The sequence below is a fragment of the Entelurus aequoreus genome, linkage group LG03 (genome assembly GCF_033978785.1).
Source record: "Entelurus aequoreus isolate RoL-2023_Sb linkage group LG03, RoL_Eaeq_v1.1, whole genome shotgun sequence".
Taxonomy (NCBI): domain Eukaryota; kingdom Metazoa; phylum Chordata; class Actinopteri; order Syngnathiformes; family Syngnathidae; genus Entelurus; species Entelurus aequoreus.
This window is the reverse complement of record NC_084733.1, coordinates 67,057,270-67,079,870: the sequence shown is the minus strand read 5'-3', so window position 1 is coordinate 67,079,870 and position 22,601 is coordinate 67,057,270. Positions and strand designations below refer to the sequence as shown.

The window sequence follows — 22,601 nt, the reverse complement described above, 5'->3', positions numbered from 1 at the left end:
TATTTATTTATGACAAAAAAAAAATTATAATAAAAATAAAAAATAAAAAACATACCCCCTCCTACCCCATACCCCCAATTTTCAAGCGTTGACCGGTTCGCCGTTACAAAAAGGTTGGGGACCACAGATATATAACATTGATGGATTTGTAGGTCCTGAGTAGTCCAGAGTTCAATCCCGGGCTCGGGATCTTTCTGTGTGGAGTTTGTATGTTCTCCCCGTGACTGCGTGGGTTCCCTCCGGGTACTCCGGCTTCCTCCCACCTCCAAAGACATGCACCTGAGGATATGTTGATTGGCAACACTAAATTGACCCTATAGTGTGTGAATGTGAGTGTGAATGTTGTCTGTCTATCTGTGTTGGCCCTGTGTTGAGGTGGCGACTTGTCCAGGGTGTACCCCGCCTTCCGCCCATGTGCATCTGAGATGGGCTCCAGCTCCCCCCCCCCACGACCCCGAAAGGGACAAGCGGTAGAAATGGATGGATGGATAGATTTGTTGATTGTGCCTGTCTTGTTGGCACTAGTCCACTGCAAAACATATTACATGAATATAAGAAAATAAAACGTTGTGACAAAAGCAATGTAGTGGCATATCGTAGTCATCCAAGATATTTTAAGAAGAAAAAAAAAAGAAAATTGAAAAACTTCCATGTTGGTAAGAATAAGGCGCCGCCTCTTCTTGCCTGCCAGACGGCGCTCAGGGAGATAGCTAAAACACAGCTGAAGTTAGCAACGCTAACTAGCTACCTAGCTGTGACACAGTACCCTTTAACGGTTTAAATGGCCAAAAAAACAGTGTCTTTGTAGGTTAGTGGATGTGCCATAGCCTGGTCAAATGGTAAGCTTTTTCCTTGGTTCATTTGTAGCATGCTGTGTTTTTCGCGCTAAGGCTTCACAGTTAGCATGTTTACTAGCTTCCTGGCTACGCTAGATAGCCGCTATGGTAGCCATGCTAACGTCAAAACATGGTGTCGCGGTATGTGTATTGTGGTGTATGACGCAACGCTTTCGCCGTAAGTGAGATGTTTTACATGTCAGCGTGGTGTGTTGTTTCTATGACATAATTACGCAATATGTATATATTAGCATCTCCGTTTAGCTTGGTAGCAAGACTGGATGCTAGCAAAGTTAATGACACCTAGCTGTTAAGTTAGTCAAGTTAAATAGCAACGTCTCTTCAGTTAAACGTTTACCTGTTTGTCTGGTCTTTTATCTGACTCTTGCATTCTGTTTGCCTTTGCAGGTTTATGAGTTTGCACAACCATGGGTGACATGAAAACCCCAGATTTTGATGATCTTCTGGCTGCCTTTGACATCCCAGATGCTACAGGCTTGGATTCCAAAGAGTCCACCCAGGAGGGAAATGATGACAAACACACCAACGACACTTCATTGAGTGATCAGGCCAATATTCCTGTTATGAGCGTGATCGTGAAAAACGCGCGTCACCAGGAGCCGTCAGAATGTTTTGGCAATGGGCTTCGGTCGGGTTTGCCGGCTCTGCATAATGGATTTAATGCACAAGGATGTAGCGACACAGCTAACGGCGGATTTCCCAAATCATTTGTTTCCGCTCTGAATGGGGAGTTTGCAAGCGAGTTCCTAGGCAAGGCGCCGATGCAACACAAACCTGATGCGACGCCGATGTTTTCTCAGTCGCTGTCACGCTCCAGTCCCAGGTCAAGTCCTGAGTGTGAATTCGCTTTATCCAGGAAGGACAATGTGCATCCCAAACAAGAGCGATCTTGTTTCCCAGAAGCGTCCGTTTTGGTGGAACCTTCGATCGCAGACAATCCAAAAAAGTCTGATCTTTGTATTTTTGATGATTTCCAGAAGGTGTCTCCAAGGAGTGAAGAGCCACGTGACCGTGGTGCTGGTCATAAAATGACAAGAACAAACATTGGACTTCCTCCTCTGAGCAGTAACAAGTCCAAATGCAAATCAGAAACCTCAGTGGACGTCGTTTCACAAATCAAACCATACACATCTAAATCTTGCCTTGAGACTCTGGTGGCTCTCAATGCTAGTATGGAGCCCTGCGAGCAACCTAATCCCAGAGAGCCTCCTGCAATCGCCAACGACTGCATGAAGTACAGCCCCAAGGTGCCCATATCCCCGCACAGCCCCATGAGCCCTCTAGAAGCGGTGAAGCGCCTCATGAAGCCGCCCGACAGCCCCATCAGCATCTGCAGCGACAGCAGCGGCAAGGCTTCCCCCGCGCTGACGTCAGGGTCGCCTCCTGTCATACCCAAGGTCAGGATAAAGACCATTAAGACCACCAGCGGGCAGGTGAAGCGCACGGTTACAAGTGTGCTACCCGATTCGGAAACGGACGAAGTTCACTCCGCCTACGAATCCTCTCCGTCGCAGAGTTTTATGAGCGAGGACGGCGCTTATTCGCCCCAAATCCTCCACAGCAAAGAGGAAAACAGGAGGTTGGAGGCAACTGAACCGGCATCATCAGCGGCTTTTCCGAATTCGCCTGTTCAAAGATCAGCTGCAGCTCGGACACAAAAGCAAAACAGAGCACCTAGCGCTAACTTCCTTCCCAAAGCAGTGCACCTAGCCAGTCTCAACCTTGTCCCTCACAGTGTCGCCGCCTCGGTGACCGCCCGCTCCGCCTCGCATCAACCCAGCCAGCACACGCTCTCGTCAACCGTCTACAGCACTGTCCCATTGGTGCATCAGATCAAAGCGTGCCCGCGAACGTCCGTCCCCAATACAGCAGCGGGCACCTTAAACCGGCTGCTGAAAGACGCCAACCCTGTGCCGACGTACGTGCCCAACCTGAACCCGCCGCCAGGGAGCGACATCCGCCTCCCACCGCGAGGTTACTCCTGCCTGGAGTGCGGGGACTCCTTCGGTCTCGAGCGCAGCCTGGCCTACCATTACGGTCGCAAGAGTGTCCACATCGAGGTGGGGTGCACTCTGTGCGCCAAGTCAATGGTGTTCTACAACAAGTGTGCCTTGCTGGCGCACGCACGCAACCACAAGAGCAAAGGCACGGTCATGCAGTGCACGCAGCTCCATATGAAACCCATTGCAGAGGCGCACATGTTTGCGCCGCTAAGTACAGAACCGGTGCAGTGGGACTCCAAGTCAGCATCATCATCATCGGGCCCACTTAAGAACCAGCCTGTCATGCCGCTCTATCCAGACAACGTCAGTCACCATAGACATCGCTGCTTGGAGTGTAACAAGCCTATGGCAGACCATAGACAACTGGCTAGCCATTATCAGTCCCTGTCAGAAGATAAGAAAGCATTTGTGAGTAGACCTCTTACTACAAATATCACAATTTTACAGTAGTACTTTAACTTAATTGGTTGTGTGACGGCGCTCTTAACTCAAAACATTTGTATGTCAAGTCAATGTCTTCCATTGAAATTATTTTAAATCAATTTAATCGGCCCTCAAATGTTACAGCACAAATGTAACATGTAACATTCCTTCTAGAAAGCAAAACAAACTTTTAAATAAGAAATATTTTATAGAAAACAATGCAAAAACCCTTTTTGACCTCAGGCCCCAACTTTTCCACTACAGAGTGCCCCCGACCCTCTCAAATATTAACACTGACTTAGTAATCTTACCCTTGGTTTTAATCATATTCAATAATTATATCTAACTTACTTATCGTTTACAACCTTTTCAAATAATCTAAAACCTTGTGTTGATCCCAAAGGTTATTTGTTTAGCACATAAACCTTAGGCTTAGGTCAGGCCGATTTGGGGAAAAAAAATACTAACCAAATATTCTGCATTAGAAGGGACTCATAAATAAATGCAGATGGTTTTTTTTACATACCGTATTTTCCGCAATATAAGGCGCACCGGATTGATTATAAGGCGCACCTTCAATGAATGGCATATTTTAAAACTTTGTTCACATATAAGGCGCACCGCATTATAAGGCGCACCGCATTATAAAGCGCATATAATAGACCAGGGGTCGGCAACCCAAAATGTTGAAAAAGCCATATTGGACCAAAAATACAAAAACAAATCTGTCTGGAGCAGCAAAAAATTAAAAGCCATAGTACATCCAGATCAGTGTTTCCCACACATTCATTTATTTGTGGCGGCCCGCCACGAAAGAATTAAGGCCGCAACAAATAGATTTTAAAAAAAAATAAAAAAATTTTTTTATTTTATTTATTTATTTATTTTTTTTGTCCTGTCCAGCTTCTCAGGCAAATCATATAGTTGATGTAGATGCCCATATCGGCTGTTCAGATTTACTTTACAAAAGAGAAGTGTAGGATCAAGATTTTTGGAGCTCTTTGTTCAGTGGATCAGATGTTTGATGAAGCTCTGTGTCTATCTACCACCGATGTTTGATGAAGCTCTGTGTCTATGTACCACCACTACTGTTTTCTGTTTATTTGTTACTGACTGTGGCAGGACACCTCTGCCTCTGTTTCACTTTATGTTGCTGGTAAATAATATGGTTGTAGTAGTAGGCTAAAGTTAAATTATTTAGTATGCACTAATTAAAGGGGCAGAGCTTTAAGAGACATTTTAGCTTTTATAATTTATAAGATGTATTTTTTGTAAGAACCACAATTAATAAATATATTTCAGTGAATAACTTACTGTTTAAATCTGTATATAAATATGTACATAAAGTGTTGTAATTATATTGTAAAATGGATGGATGGATGGATAGATGGACGTTTAAAACAAAACTGTTATTATTAATTAGTAAGTATACATTTTTTGAACCTTTTTAGAGAAAATCATATCATTGTAGTAAATTATGCAAATTACTCAATGTTGTCATGGTGACCACGCCCATAGCCACGCCCCCACCGCCACAGGTATCTTGGCAGTTTATGGGAAACACTGCACATAGTGTGTCATGAGATATACATTTAATTAAGAGGACTTAAAGGAAACTAAATGAGCTCAAATATACCTACAAATGAGGCATAATGATGCAATATGTACATACAACTAGCCTAAATAGCATGTTAGCATCGATTAGCTTGCAGTCATGCAGTGACCAAATATGCCTGATTAGCACTCCACACAAGTCAATAACATCAACAAAACTCACCTTTTTGCATTCATGCACAACGTTAAAAGTTTGGTGGACAAAATGAGACAGAAAAAGAAGTGGCATAAAACACGTCCTAGAAAGTCGGAGAAAGTTATACATGTAAACAAACTACGGTGAGTTCAAGGACCGCCAAAATTAGTAGGACAAAACGGCGCTCGCCAAATACTCGAATCAGTGAAGCATATATGAAGCGCATATATAAAAACAGTGTGCATTATAACAATTAGGGAGGTTTGTGTCATGTTTGTCCTCCTACAGAAACCATATTAAAACAAAAAATATATTTTTTCCTCATCTTTTTCCATTTTTCATACATTTTTGAAAAAGTTCCAGAGAGCCACTAGGGCAGCGCTAAAGAGCCGCATGCGGCTATAGAGCCGCGGGTTGCCGACCCCTGGAATAGACGCTACAGTAGAGGTTGGGGTTACGTTATGCATCCATTAGATGGAGCTGCGCTAAAGGGAATGTCAACAAAACAGTCAGATATAGGTCAGTCAAACTTTATTAATAGATTACAAACCAGCGTTCTGACAACTCTGTTAACTCCCAAAATGAATAAACAGCTGTTTTATTATTTTCCCCGAGGTAAAGTCAGTGACGTGGTGTTTTGTTTATCTTTTAACAACAGCAAGGTATAACATGCAGTGCAACATTTATATCACATAGTGGAGGGGAACTTTTTCCTGATTCAATAAACACGTGAAAAACATTAATACTGTTACGGTAAATCAAACGTTAGTGCAATCACAATATAGTAACACTCGAAATAGTGCAGAGCAATAACAATATATCAATAATTCAACGTTGCTCAAATGTTAATGTCACACAACACAACACACAGAATAAACATGTAAAGCTCACTTTATGAAGTTATTCCTCATCCACAAATCCCTCAAATTCTTCTTCTTCAGTGTCCGAATTAAACAGTTGAGCAAATACGAAGTCGTCATTAATCAAGTCAGTGTCGCTGCTGCTCTATTCCCGTGTTCTACTGCGTGACTGATCGTCTTAAGTTTAAACTCTGCGTCGTAAGCGTGTCTCTTAATAGGAGCCATTTTGGGGTCTTTACATAAACAAACAAATGGAAATGAAACGGCACGCCTCGCGCAGTCATATATCCCAGCAGGCACCGCATGCTTCTTCTTCTTCTACGGGGGAAAATGAAGACGGGGGAAAATGAAGTCGGCGGTTGCTTACTGTAGTTGCGATTGATTGATTGATTGAAACTTTTACCTGTTGGAGGCTCAATATTGGTCCATATATAAGGCGCACTGTCAGCTTTTGACAAAATTGGAGGTTTTTAGTTGCGCCTTATAGTGCGGAAAATACGGTACAATTATTCAGTGCTTAAATAAGTGTATCAAATAACTGAATTAATGTTTCTCAACTAAACTATCTAAATTAAAGTGCAAATGAAAATACACCTTTGCCATTTCAGTCATAATTTTTGCGCTTAAACTTCTCTGACTTGAGCTCTAGACTTTCCTAGATTGTCATTACTGCCACAAGTGGTGGAAAAGTGTATTGCAACTGAGTACCACTACAAACATATATTGTTTGGCAGCCCTCTGGGTAAGAAACACTGCAATAGAGTGTGCTAACTAATACAATAGTTTTACGAAGTAATCTAACTTCTACAGTGTCTCCTTCCAGCTGCTTCTTCGTCAAACATACCGTCAACAGCTTTTTCTTGTTTTGATTTATAATGTCTGCCGTTTGAATATTTTAACATTGTTGGCTGGCGTTAGACCTATTCTGCTTCAGTAAGGTGCAGATTAGCAGTGTTACACTCGAATTGCTTCACCAAGTTGGTAACATGCTCTGTCATGTTTTTGATTATTTCTTAAATGAATATCATCCACTTTTCTTTTCAGCACTGTCCTTCACACTAACTTTCTTCCTTCCTATGCTATCTAGCTACAAGCTAATGTTAGAGAGTAAGACCAGATGTTTTTGGTCGGATCTGAAGAGGTTTACTGAGACATTTGTTACAGCGACTAATGGCAGCGATTCTTGTAACCCATATTTTTGCTTACAATTTAAAGCATAACAATTAGCCTAGATACAGCTTTTATCTCTTAGGACACTCTTAGGTTGAGGTAATCATTCTACTAAATGTCATTTATAAGTTAATATTTAGCCAGGTCTCATTTCATTCGCTGTTGTATTTTCTAGAGACGGGCCTCTACATGGAAAGCAAAATGTTTTGTTGATTCAATCACACTCTGGAGCAATTGAGGCAAAATGGGAGTGCACTACCTTGCTGCCGGGTTAGGATTAAGCTGTTGAATGAGTTTTGCCAATTTGCTGTGTCCTGCCTGTGCAAAATTCCTAATTTGGAAATTAAATTCATTTGAAAAACTGGGAATTGAATTGGCTTTACTCCACAGGATGTGGAATTGGATTTACAGGAAGTGGAATTAAATTAATTGCAATTCAACTGAATTCCTATTTGCCAAATAAAAGGAAGATTTAGTCACGTTTAACAAAGGTTTTTGTTTGACCCCCCAACCCTTAAAACATACTTTACAAACATACAATACAAATCGGCTTAATTTCAAAGTATTTTCCCCTCATTTTTTATCATTTGAAAATAACAAGATCCAGGACTATTATTTTGTATTCCTACACAACTGATTGAAATGCTAACAGTTAACATTTTAACTAAATAAGTTATGTTTTATTGATAGTTTTATTCTTAAATGTCAATTGCAAATATTTGCTGTAATAAATATGTGCAGGAGTTTCATAAGAAAGCTGTATTATTTCTATGTAATACATAAAATATTCATGTATGTAATATAATGGTATTATTCTGGAATACACCAAAATTATCAATTGGAATTTCAGTTCTACTCCCTTCAAGTAATGGAATTTTAATTTGGGAGTCATTCTCATTTCATTATGGAATTTTTCACAAGACTGTGCTCCAAACAATGTTGTTCTGCTAACTACTGGCATTGAAATAGAAGTTGGAACCATTCACAGAGCGATTATAGTCAAAACCACTTCCCTCGTATTAACAGATAAAGTCTATGTAGGACTCTCAAAATTATGTACTAGTAGTTGGTGAACGGCGCCACTGTATTGTATTGAAACTGCACTGATACTGTATTGGTTTAATTAAAAAGTCACTACGTTTGACCTGCCAATAAAACAATAGTTAGCGGACATACTCCTTTGAATTCTTTCAGTACGAGCTGTTACTCATGAGCCGAAAGAAGTGCTTCCTGATAAACAGAGTTTGCTGCTTCACAGTCAAATGACAAAGCAGCTGTATCAGTGTTTTTTTTAAGTGAAACACACATTGTGGTGTCAGTATTACTCCTTTTTTCATAATAACACCGATACCTCAATCTTTTTGATCCACCACTATTATTTACCAAAGAAGTCCTGCTCCATTCGTGTGAATGAATTCATTGTTAGAATTCTCTGCTCATATTAGGTCAAAATCTTTTCCTAACGCTCATCTCCCTGCTAATTTGTTCCTATATTATACTTTGTGTAATCCTCCCATTGTATTCTCCTCCAACAGATTTGCAAACTTTGTTCAATGTTGCTACCTAACAAGTGCAGTCTGAGGGCGCACCAGCGCATCCACGCGCACAAGTCCCCTCACTGCTGCCCCGAGTGCGGCGCCATGAGTCGCTCTGCAGACATTCAGAAGCACATTAGGGAAAACTGTCTCCACTATGCACGCAAAGCCTGGTACAAGTAAGTGAACGTCGCCTCACCTTTTTATATTTGACCTGAGAGAGATGGAGGCAATAGAATGTGTTTGGATAGGCAGTGGAATTGTAGCAAGCTAACTGTTGTTGACTTGGTAACGATATGAAGATTTCATATCATGGTTATCATTATTATTGTGGTATTGTTAAATAGGCTCAAAAATTATTAATGCACTAAAATCTTTTGCAATAAAAATATGCCCACTATTTTGCATGATTTGTCTTTCCTATGCTTCTCTGATAAGTGTTCTGGCGGGCGTTGTGGCGTCCTACACTGTTCAGCGGTCCTTAAACGCGCTGTAAAAACACCTTGGCATATTTCTCCGAGTGTATGTCGGTCATTCTATTCTAAGAGAGCACAGCTTGTAAGTTCAATGTGCACAATTGAATAGCTTAGTTGCTCAGACAGTAATGTTTTTATATAAGTTTAGATTGGCGTATGTCGTTTCCTAATGGGGAATGAAGTTAATGTTAGCGTTTAAGCTAGCGAACTAGCAACAGTCCGTCCGTGAGTTTATCAGAGTGCGGCTATCAGTCACGTTTGTTAACTCTGTCAAGAGTTTTACTGTGGTTATCATTAATACAGTTTATTTTTGCATCTCTATTGCTGACCAGTGTTAATTTAATTGACTAATGGATATAATCTTTGTTATAGGACAATAACTAATCAAAACAAAATGCACGCTGACTAAAACAACGACAAAATTAACTGCCATTTTTGTCAACAAATTAAAATGAAACAAATGTTGACAGAAACGATATCCATATTTAATTTGGTCTTGTAGATGGGTGGGACAAGTTGGGAATATATCCAATCCCAGCTCTTTACCACCATACATATAAAAGAGGGTCAGGGAGTGAGTTACGAATGAGAGCCGATCAGATACTTTTCTTTATGAGATAAAAAGTTTGATTTCTCACCGCCAAAACAAAAATGTATGGATTTAACATGTTTGTAATATGTGTACACCTGGAAGAAAGTGAAGAGGACACATCTTAATTTTGACGCTGTACGATGCCATTAGCAGGCGACTCATCGTTAAATCTAAAGATAATTCTACCGTATTATTTCTTTACAAAAAAGTTATGAAATCATTTTCTCTGCCTCAAGGAATCTTTTATTTAATAGAAAATCCAAAGGCATGACAACTTTTAATGTGGGCCAAGGTGCTTAAATCACCACGCAACCAAAAGAGGAAGTGGATGCAGTGTTTTCTATTTATTTATTTATTTAAAGCGGACATTGATTACGAAATGAAAGGCTCCATCCCCCCTGAACCCCGGGAGGTAGAAAACTGATGAATGGACGGATGACATTTTCCCCATCACATATCTGTATTTGCTGCTCAGGTTCTCCCACGCTCATAAACAAAATATGATGAAAGCATGCATCATAACTCCGTTTCACAACACACACACATACCTGCTTTGACAGAGACGTTGCATAAGAAAAAGTTATTTACGGGATTGACCTGTCGAGCAAAAAGTGACTGACTACATCATTCCTGACTGTAAGATCATGATTTGTGTTAAACAAATGCTTCGCTTATATACAATGCTTGTATAAAGCTTCTTTCAAATAAATGTTAAAGAGGCCTTATCTTTTATACTTTATATTTTAGTCGACTAAATTTACTACCATATTAGCGGATTAAAATGTTGTATAATTTTGTAACTAAAAACTAAATCAGTTTAGGTGACTAAAATTAGACAAACTAAAATACATTTTCGTCAAAAGACGGACTAAAACTAAATTAAAAACTGCTGTCAAATTTAACATTGTGGCTGACATTGCTGGTGTGTTAATGCTGTGACTACTTCTTCCTGCAGGTGTCTTCACTGTGAGGTGGTTTTCAAGACCTTTCAAGGACAAAAGACACATATTGAGGAGAAACATTGTGTGGTCCTCCACAAGTGCTCTGCCTGCCCACTGGCCTTCAAAACCTCCGTCAGCTATGAAACTCATTTAAAGAATAAACACAGTGCCAACAAACTACCCCCTGAGTAAGTTACACTCTTATGACTGCATCATTTTAATTTATATATGTCCCTGAAACACGTCCATTCACTTCACAGGTTCAACTTCAAGTGCTCGTGCGGAAGCATTTTCCAGAAGAAGTCGTCGCTCTTTCAACATTTCCATCAGGACGCCAACAAGCGTCTTACTTGTGTGTTTAAGTGTCCAGAATGCAACTCTGTCTTCTCGCAAAAACAGCTGCTAATGCAACATTTCAAGGTAACACCCTGACTATTATCTTGAAGTGAGTGTTTGAATCTTTTCAGAGTGTGAAATATGCCTGGGAGGAATCTTTCTGGAATGTAATCTAACTAAGGGGTTGGTTCTCCCTTTAATTGTTAGAAGAATGAAACAAAAATGCTGCTTACTGCAATTTAATCCAAGATAAATGTTAAAAATGTTGTCACTCTGGAGTTTTGGAGATTAATTTGTGGTTTTCATACATGGTCCCTAAAATTGCTTACTTCCAACACATCTTAAGTGTCATGCTTTGTGAGTGTATGCCTTCTTATGTTTGTGTTTTCTGTTTTCGTAGAGCGTACACGGAGGGGAATCGAAACCAGAGTCAGAGGTGAATAGTACACAAACAAACAAAAGCGATTTGAACCACAGTGTTAGTTCCATGAAATGCACGGACGGGCCCCGGAAAAAGGCAGAGAAGGACACAGGCACTCGTGTTAAGCCCTCAGGCTGGACGTGCGGGGAGTGTCTTCAGTGGTTCCCTGAACGAGACCGCTACATTTCACATTTAAAATCCAAGCATGGAAAGGTGAGGAACCATTTAGGGTATTTTGTTTTGGGGAAGTGTTTTGATTAATTCATTGAAAGGGTTCATGAAACTGTTATTTACTAGTTTCCCCACTAGGTTGCGCTTGTGTTCTCTCTGAGTTTAATCCACTTTTGAATTATGGAATACAGTGAAATGTCAATGTACCAATCTAATTGGTTCTTGGACATGGTTCTTAAATAAAAGTTTGTATAGTAAAGCAAATTTCTCTATAAGAAACAATGTAAATATGAATAATGGCTTCAAATCTTGATAAAAGTTTATATTAAAGTTAAGGTTTGTACACCTTAAGGTTTCCCCTTAATGTAATTGAATGTGGTGCGCCACCACAACATTTTTGTTACCGCCACACCATGAAAATAAGGGCTTTGTTTTGTACTTAAAAAATAATTAATGGAATATAATATATAGTAGCCCCAAGAAGAAATCACACAAAGTCAGACGATATTTTTAACATTTAGCACCAATTTTATGATAACAAACAACGGAACAATTCCAAAAAGTTTTACCTCCCATGAAAACGCTTTCGTCTTCTTGAGTTTTCAACAGCGAGAAGCGTTGCGAAATGTGATGTCATGGTCGCTTCAGCTTCTTTAGTCAGGGTCATTGAGGGACAGAAGTAGAGTCTCTAAACACGAGTACATTCTATAATAACACCAAAATAAAATGCTAGATTTATTGCTAGATTGGCATTTTTAATTTTTAAAAAGTAATTAAAAGTCTGTAAACACTTGATAAATCTCAACAAAGTACATTGTACCAAAAGCAGCAACAATTGAAAGTATGGCAAAACGATAAAAAATGTATGTTAATAATTAATGAATAAAAACAGATTTTTTTTAAATGTATGTATACATTTTTTTAGCCTTCATGGCAAATTACTCGATGATGTCATTGTGACCGCGCCTCACCACCACAGGTATCTTGGCAGTTTAGGGGAAACCGTGCCTTTTGAACACAAGATAAAGTGTTATGCAGTACTGTATATCAAACAAACATAACAAGGTGATGAATCAACTGTCTCTTTATTAACAAGCTAAAACAACAAGGACAACAAGCTGAACTGTCCTGTAAGCACTGCTCTGCCAACACACAGAAGTGCCTTTGGTGCCCTCACAAATAATCACACATTTCAAGATTCCTTAACTTTAACAACCATATTGCCACAATAATTAACATTTAAAAAAAGTAAAATCCTTACTGTACATTATCAGCAAAGGTGCTCTCGTGAGCTGTTCCTCACGAGAGTAGAGAAACAGACAGGGAGAGAAGGTAGGGAGGAGGTGGGGGCACAGGCCGTGTGTCTAAGTGCGGTCTTCCCTTCCGCTGTGAAATAGGTCCACTTTGGCATATTTTTCTCAAAACCTGTTCTCTTCACAATTAAAAACTTGTTGTGGTAAATCTCTTTAATACGAGCAAGCACAAAATGACTGCCAGCGGAACACAAAATTAATGACTGAGAATGAGACTTAGTTTGCACACACAGCATATTCGGCGCAATCTAAAGGTTCATAAACCAAAAAGTTTGCAAGTAGAGGGGTTTGTAAATCAAGCTTCTACTGTAGTTTGAAAATACAAAATATATTAAAAAAAATATGCGATAGTGTTATTTTATTCATTTGTAGATTTTTGTTTTCACATTGAGTTAGTAGTTTTATGACGTGTTTATGTAAATGTTAGTAGTTCCGCAGTATAGCATTATCTAATCTTAATTAGCTAGAAATGACATTTTTGTTCCTCAAACACGTCTCATTTATCGGAACTAGTTAATATAAACTCACGTCACAGTTAAAATACTGACTGTGTAAAAGCAATAAAGTCATTACACTGAGTTACTTACTTACAGCCATAAACAAAACACGCAGGCCAAACAAATGTTTACTTTCTTCAACTTTCTCTCTCCTCAGTTCTTGAAGCGCTTCCTCTGCCGACAGTGTGACCAGTCGTTCAATTCCAACACAAGCTTAAGACGACACATCCGCAGTGACCACGATGGGAAAAAGAAAATATACACTTGCTGGTAAGATAATTTAGAAAATTAACACGTTTTCATGGTATTGTGGACACTTAAATCGTCATCGGAAATGATGGCAATAACAATAATCTGTTCTAGAGTCATAAACTTTTATTGAGGCAATTTTGAAGTCAAATTTTAACATTCAACAGTAAAAGAAGTTAACCACTGTGGTAAGGTTTAAAAAGAAAAAGAAACAAACACCATCCTTTGAAGCGCGACAAAAGCATAGTGAATGTGGAAACGAGGGCATATTACTGAATATTGTATTTTAATATTTAAACTGTCATAAAGTACAGAGTAAAACTTGAGTTTATTTGCTTTAACACTAAAACAAATCCAACATTGTTATGCAACGTCATATTTTTTAATTGCCATTTTAACCGTACCGGTGTTTCCCAAAGGACTGCAACATATTTGTGGGGTCTAAAATAACACAATGTTTTTTAATGTCACAAACAAGACTAAGCCTGAGCCGCCTGTGTGTGCTTTGAAATGGCACAGCAGGAGCAGCACCCACTGCTCGTTGAGAAGAGCTATACATAGAGCTGGGCGATATGGCTGAAAACCGTATCACCATGCAAGTGTTTTATATCGGTCGATATCAATATTTATTGATATTTTATGACCTATCAAAAATAAGAACGGGAAAAACAAAAAAAGGAAAAAAAATGTATTTCAAATTTAAGGGTGATGGGTCAAATGCAGAGAATAATTTCGCCACACCTAGTGTGTGTGTGACAACCATTGGTACTTTAACCTTCACCTGATTGTGATTCCGTCAGCTTTCAAAGAAGAAAGGAAATTAAATATCAACAAAACCATGGAAAACACTCAATTAGTGATGTCCGATAATATCGGACTGCCGATATTATCGGCTGATAAATGCTTTAAAATGTAATATCGGAAATTATCGGTATCTTTTTCAAAATGATCGGTATCTGTTTCAAAAAGTAAAATTTATGACTTTTTAAAACGCCGCTGTGTACACGGACGTAGGGGGAAGTACAGAGCACCAATAAACCTTAAAGTCACTGCCTTTGCGTGCCGGCCCAGTCACATAATATCTATGGCTTTTCACACACACACAAGTGGATGCAAAGCATACTTGCTCAACAGCCATACAGGTCACACTGAGGGTGTCCGTATAAACAACTTTAACACTGTTACAAATATGCGCCACACTGTGAACCTACACCAAACAAGAATGACAAACACATTTTGGGAGAACATCTGCACCGTAACACAACATAAACACAACAGAACAAATACCCAGAATCCCTTGCAGCACTAACTCTTCCGGGACGCTACAATATACACCCACCCCCGCCCACCAATAATGCACTTTGTGACTTCAATAATAAATATGTCTGTGCCATGTTGGCATTTTTTTCCATAACTTGAGTTGATATATTTTGGAAAACCTTGTTACATTGTTTAATGCATCCAGCGGGGCATCACAACAAAATTAGGCATAATAATGTGTTAATTCCACGACTGTATATATCGGTATCGGTTGATATCGGTACTTAAGAGTTGGACAATATCGGAATATCGGATATCGGCAAAAAAGCCATTATCGGACATCTCTACACTCAATGTAAACTGAAATCTAAAATCACATTGAACACTTATCAATAAACTCTTAAAATTAAGGTGCAATAATAAGGAATATCTAAGTAATGTTTAACAAAGTGTGAAAATGTAACCATAAAGAAACCTAACAAAAAACATTTTCTCAAGGTTTAGTGCCAGGAAGTTACAGATGTGCTCTAAAGCAGTGGTCCCCAACCTTTTTGTAACTGCGGACCGGTCAACGCTTGAAAATGTGTCCCACGGACGGGGGGGGATTTAATTTTTATATTTTTTTTTTTTTTTTTTTTTTGGCATTAAAAAATACAATCATGCGTGCTTACGGACTATATCCCTGCAGACTGTATTGATCTATATTGATATATAATGTAGGAACCAGAAATATTAATAACAAAAAGAAACAACCCTTTTGTGCGAATGTGTGTAAATAGGGGAGGGAGGTTTTTTGGGTTCGTGAACTAATTGTAAGTGTATCTTGTGTTTTTTATGTTGATTTAATAAAAAAAATAAAAATAAAAAAACATTTTTATTTATTTTTTTAATTTCTTGTGCGGCCCGGTACCAATCGATCCACGGACCGGTACCGGGCTGCGGCCCGGTGGTTGGGGACCACTGCTCTAAAAGGTGAGCACGGCTATGGTGGTATGGTATTACCTTTCTTGGTAGAAGTGGGGGATATAATTGATTTTTAAATGCATCGCAATTCGGACATGGACGATTATAAAATCGATTAGTAAACGTCAATAATCTATAATCGATGTATTTATTGTAAGTAAAGTAATGCAGACACAGGGCTCGAATTTACCCAAGGCAACCGCGGCAAGTGCCGCGACTGCCCTCGTCACTTGCCGTAATGCCCTAAAAAATTGACCAGCATCGGTGGCAAGAACATGCCGTGACCGCCCTTGACCTTTTACTTGTTAATGGACTAGGGATGTAACGGTTAACGGTATAATGATCATTCGCGATAAAATTCCTGACTGTTAGTAATACCGTCTAATTTTTTTATTACAGAAAAAACGTCATTTATTAATGCATTTTAGGCAACACAAAGGCAGGCGCATGCGCACTAGCGTTGTTTGGCTTGGTTATCATGGCGGACAAACTACATGGATTTTGCGCCAGAGATTTACCCTCGGAGTAAACACAGCCAACCGCTTGGTTTAACGTAATTTTCCCTCGCTTCTCAGCGTGCGTTTAAGAACGCACTGCTGTGTTTAGATGGACACAGGTGTGGATAATATTGGAGACATTTGCTGTACACTTTGTGTACAGCAAATGAGAAAACTATTTGATGTTGCTTTATTTTTCTTAATATGACGTCCATCAGCTGCTGTGACAAGAGTTAATGAGGTGAGGAAACATGCAGCAGGTGATGTGTCGTGAACGCTGTCACAACTTGTTTATAAAGTCTTTAGTTTGTTTACTAGGATGCTCACTCCTGCAAACGATAACAGTGTTCAAATAACATAAATATTTGCTAAAATATTTTGTCATCTTATCGAGCTGAACGAAGGCTGTGTAGATTGTGTATTCGATGTGAAAGGTATCACTCTTTATTTTTGTTGGCCAAACTGTTGTACTGAACCACTAGGAAGCGTTGGGGAAGAATAATGCTTGTTTATTAGACTTCATCTTCATTAGCCAAACTGCTTTGTTTTATATATTGATATCAAAAACTAAACGCAATGTTTTTTTCTTTCCATTACGGTACTTGTGTTTTTTTCATGTCACAAAGGTATTACTTCAAAAACAATTCATGTGACATAGCACGTTGTTAATGTGTTATTGTGTGTAGTTAATTCCTATACGACATATTTCTGCTCAAACTCTAAATGGATCTGTACCGATACAGCATCTACATGTACATATAAATGTACATAACTTAATTTTTTTTTTTTTTTTTTAAATACCTCCCTCTTATCAAAATGTAAAAATAGAGATAAAGGCATCATGTTATGACAAAAAGCTGACCGGTTGATATTATTAATGAATAAAATAAATATTTGTCTTTAGATGTATGGATAACATTTATCTATAGCCTTTTTATTACACATTACAAAATACATGATGGTATTACATTCACACCCCAACATTGCTTTACCTAACAATCAGTAATCATGATTTCAATATTGATAACAATCATTTTAATTATTATTTTGGCCATAATTGGCAGCCCTAGATCTCATACATGAACACTATTTTTATCTATATGGAAAAAAGTACATGCTTTGGAACCCCTGCCTCCAAAGAAAATATTGTTGCTATGGTGCCCTTCCAATTTGCCTTTGTGCCCTAAGATATGAGCCCTTCTTTAAGGCAACACTTGCCTTGACCTTAAAAAATAAAAATTTGTGGACTGCAGACCGTTCTAAAATTTGGCTGAATGCAGCGAGCCACCTCACCAAGAGATCCCACCAGCTCCTTTATTATCGGGCACTTGTGGTCCAGTTTTGCTCACATTTTAATTAATTTAAGAAATGTGGGGATTAATGTAATGGTTTGTTTTAATTCAAATGAATAGGTTTTTTTTTAGTTGCAAGTGATAAACCCTTATTTAGTGAAACAAAAATAAATGTAAAACTGCATCAATATACAAAAATTAAAGATACATCAATAATCGATTTTTAATCGAATCGTAGTTCCTGAATGGTAATCGAATTGTGAGGTGCCAAATATCCCCCCCTCTAGTTCTTAGAGGTGATGAGCGCCTTACATAATTTACAGACCACATTGGTCAGACTAGGGTCTGTTTAAAAAAAATCAAAAAAACTTCCATACTGTCGAGGTGGCACAAGTCGTGAGCTTCAGACCGCTCTAAAGAGACAACGCTTGGGGGCGTCTTAATAAACTAAACGTGAGCAGAGAGGGGTTCCCCTGCCTCATTAACTCCTTGAAACACTGGATGTCAAATACTGATGGACATCTAGATACACTCACCCAGAGACGTTTTAGCTTCACTGGAGCTGGACCTTTTGGAACTTGACTTCTCCTGTTTTGTCGACAAGTTCTTTACTCAGCACTCATTTTTTGGTGTCTCTTCTCACTCCATGCAAAGCATCAACCGTGAGACAACAAGATGGTGCAACCAATTTTCATCGTTAATACTGTTACCTGATTGGCTGCTAGTGTGTCTCTCTCACTAATCAGTGATCACTTCCTGCGATGCTCTGTTACCAGAAAGCGAGTGCCTTTGTTAATGCAACCAACCTTGCTTCACAATTTATGGTTTCTTCCGACAGAAGAAAAAATTATCGAAGGTTTTATCGAACACATTTTTTAATTGAGTTCGATTACGTGTCTATCGTGATATATATTGATATTGTTTTATCGCCCAGGCTTAGCTATACATGCTTCGATAGCCACATGTACATGGACAACATTTGTTTAATCTGATCATCATTTGGATTAGAATGTTAATGTGTACATGGACCCTGAAAAAAATTATCTGATTATAACATGCATTTTCATGCATCACACCTTAAATCGGAATACTTAACTTTGACACGCGCGGAACCTAACATGAATGGAAAGGTGTGTTATTATTTGTGCAAAGGCGCCATCTTTTGGACAAGTTTGCTCACTGCAAGTGCTGACTGAGCAGTGACTTCCACCGTCAACAAACATGGCTTTGTACCACCAGTTGCAGCGACTATCAGTTTAAACACTGGTCTGTTTTGGACATGTACATCCAACTTCTTCCTCATGCCACACCAATTCTTTGCGGGTTGAAATTGCGGTGTGCTGTTCCCGTAATTTCAAGCTGCTGGTGATTGCTCCAAAAGTGAGAAAGAAGCCCCTCCTTCTGACTTGTGATTGGCCACAACCTGCAGTGCTTAAGCACATGACTACTTTCAATATGATTTGCGTATTTAAAAGGGGGCGTAACGTGGGCGTGGTCTGGCTGTGGCATTTCAAGCCAGATCCTGAGATCAAATCCACGTTGATTGCAGTGTGACAAATAAATGTGCTTGGATTTGTGCGTGCGTACACTTCAATCCATCGGAATTATTACCGGGGTTCGTACTTTTCTGTATTTGAACGTACATTTTTTTTTAGTAGCAACTCCAGTCACATGAGGCTCCAGCTGCGTATGAGTTGTTAAAAAGCCTACCACCAGCTACTGTACAGAGTTTATGCAACAAGTTACATTCACAGACAGTCCTATTATAATGTGTTTATGAGTGAGGGTAACAAGGAGCATGAATGTTTGGGTAACCTTGCATAGATACTGTTCCTGGTTTATGAACAAATTCCATTTCTATGATGCATTGTGAGTGGATTTTTATTGTGAATACCTAAACTGACACTCGAACTATACTGTTATGAGAATAATCAAATAAAAACAGTCATCAAGATAAAAAATAACTATTCTTTACCAACCATCTTTATTGGTTTGCACCTCCAAGGTATTGCACGGACAGAAAGACATTTACCAGCAGTGTGATGTTGAAGAACCACATCAGTCTAATGCATGGAATCAAAAATCCTGACCTTGGCCAAATGCCCAAACCCACCACCCAGACCCGCAGAAATATTGTGAGCAAGGTAGGGAAATATTTTTGGCACAATATTTAGACATTGTCCATGTGAATTTGACATAGTCCTCATATTGTATTCTATTTTGATGACAGGACTGTGGCGTGTCATTAGCCAGTGTTCAAGAGGAGGGTGAGGACTCGCCAGCTTCCTTGGAGGCTCCTTCAGCCAAGCGTGTGAAAACAACATTCCGGTGCTCCAAGTGCGGCTTTGCCACGGGCGATGACACCAAGTTCCAGGCGCACATAGCTCGGCATAAAAGCGACGACAGCACTCCTCAGTGCCTTCGCTGCGGCCTTTGTTTCACCTCGCCGTTGTCCCTCAGCAGACACCTGTTCATCGTTCACAAGGTCAAAGGTGCCGAGCAAGACGAGGAGCGGGATAGTCGGCCTGAAGCCCACCAGCAGACCGAAGAGGAGCATCTTAACTGCGACAGCACGGAGGATTTAAATCCCTCTCAGACATGACGGCAGTGAGATTCACTCATTGCTGCTTTTCTCTTGGAACTAACACGCTGCTTGATGCTCTGCATGCACATGACTTATTGGTTTAACCAAAAACAGTATATGTTTTCATATTTAATTTAACATTGCATGTTAAGTATTATATTCAATGTGCCTCTTGGACTGTGGCACCTATATTATTTTAGTCTTGTTTTAACATCTATTCCATCCACCCTGACAGGAGGGCAATGCAATTTTGTAGGTACATATTAACCCCAGGAATACGGTGGAGCTTTTGTTCCCATTTGTGATCCACAGCAATTCAGCGACTTAAGTAATAGTATTCATGTCATGCAATGTCCCATAATTGGGATTGTGGATACTTTAACATATTTTTTCTTAAAACCAGTTATTTAACAATAATAAAGCCTACTAAAGTTAGGCTGCAGTTCACCATATGAGCATTGTGTGCTTTCTCTTAATGGTCATAAGGCAGGGGTGTCAAACTCATTTTCATTGAAGGCCACATCGCAGTAATAACTGCTTTTAGAGGGCCGGTTTTTATAAAATTAATTTACATTATGCATGCGGGTAATAACCTATGATTAATCGAAATGCATATGCATTTGATTATTAGATATTTTTTTAATGTATAAGTTGATTTAAAATGATAAAGGTGACCAGCAGATATTTAACTATTTGTTTTTATCTCTAATAGTTTTGCAATACAGTGTATAATATAATTGGCATGATCAGATATTAAAGTATTATTCTTAAACGAATGCATTTAGTAAAAAATATATATTTATTGAAACCCATTTTTTCCAGGCTTTCGCGGCCCACATAAAATGATGTGGCAGGCCAGAACTGGCCCCCCGGCCTTGAGTTTGACACCCGTGTCATAAGGGGAGGCAGCAGCTTGTTAAAAGAGCGGATCGGCAGTATTGAAAATACCTCAAACTAGTACTTTTTTTTTTTTTTTAAGGCAAATTAGTTCTGTTACGTCAAATCAAGGTACATTGTTGTTTCACAAAAAAGCATGCTGGGATTTGGAAATGGATGTTTTATACGAAGGAAGCAAATATAAGGGACTGACTTGTAAAGCTGCACTTGCTTTTTTTTTGGGGGGGGGGGGGGGGGTTGGACGCGTGACAGTAACTACCTCCTTGGTAACACGGCAGTGATTGTTCAATGTACAGACTGTGCATTTTCCCACATTTATTGAATTTTATAAATTACTTTTGGGAACAATATCGACGCCAGGAAGTCATATTGACTGAACTGGCAAGTGATCTTTTTTATTTTAATGCGGTATATCTCCATTTTCTACGTTACATCCTCATTAAGTGGCCGACGTGCATGATTTGGGTCAATTGTGCTTGTTGTGAAGGATTTTTTTTTTTTATTTGACTTTTGATGACAACCTGTATACCTGAAGTTATAATGACATCCATTGAGCATGCAGTGGCCCATGTGCCTTGCTGTTATGTTTACGTCAAGTACATACAAATAAAACGGTGCATTTAATTGTACTTGTCTTTCGGGATGTAATACACACATGCAACATTGATTGAACAATTATGGAAACGGCACCCAATAGGAAGCAACCCCCACAGTGATGACTTCATCACATTAGAATATTAAGACCACCCTTTCTCACTATAACTGTCCCAACCTTGCAACTGAGAAGCAGAGACCTCTCAATTAACTGTCAGCTAATTTCATCAAGCAACCTTTAAGAGAAATGAAGCGCTTCAGCGTTTTGAGAGCAGGATTGCTGTCTTCTGTCATCCTTGTGTCATGCGTTGCCGTGACAACTTCCAAGCCTTTTGACATCACCGAGATAAAAGACAGGCTGTTTCCGGGAGGAATGCTGTGGGCTACTGGTAAGCAAAGACTTGTTGCGCCATGCTGTTTGGACATTTCCCAAAGAGGGTGTTGTATTCATTCAGGTCATTTAATGGGCAAGAAAAGTCTGGCGGACACTTCACTTGTGGAGTCTCCTGAAGTTGGAGCGGCGGGTGATGCTGTGCACGGGATGACACATCTGCAGTCTCTCTTGAGGAACGGGCCCAAAATAAGCCAGGAAAAGGACGCATGGACAAAGGACATGTCCGGCAGATATGACGATTATTGCCATACACATTATGACTGATTATTTTCACCTTTGCTTTTAAGGGAGGGACACCCTGTTTGTGCAACTAAAATATATATGGGATTATGATTTGTAGGACTTTAATTCAAATGTTATCTAATGTGCAAATTAAATCAATTATCTCAACAGATTGTGTGTTCTTTTTGTTCACTATTGATGTGCGGATTGGTACTGATGTAACGCCCATACCAGATCTTTATACTCCAAGACAGTGGTCCTCACACTTTTTTCACCAAGTACCACCTCAGAAAATATTTGACTC

General features: G+C 39.3%; 1 protein-coding gene across 1 annotated transcript; it reads left to right on the top strand.

Moving 5' to 3' along the window:
• The first annotated feature begins 663 nt into the window (after positions 1 to 663).
• znf592 (zinc finger protein 592) lies at positions 664 to 20,637 on the top strand. The gene is made up of 9 exons (XM_062042542.1): positions 664 to 839; positions 1,245 to 3,268; positions 8,599 to 8,777; positions 10,622 to 10,795; positions 10,868 to 11,027; positions 11,344 to 11,577; positions 13,503 to 13,615; positions 19,612 to 19,750; positions 19,837 to 20,637. Exons 2-9 carry the CDS (start codon positions 1,265 to 1,267, stop codon positions 20,206 to 20,208), a joined length of 3,375 nt encoding a protein of 1,124 aa, XP_061898526.1. The 5' UTR covers positions 664 to 839; positions 1,245 to 1,264; the 3' UTR covers positions 20,209 to 20,637.
• Positions 20,638 to 22,601: the final 1,964 nt, after the last annotated feature.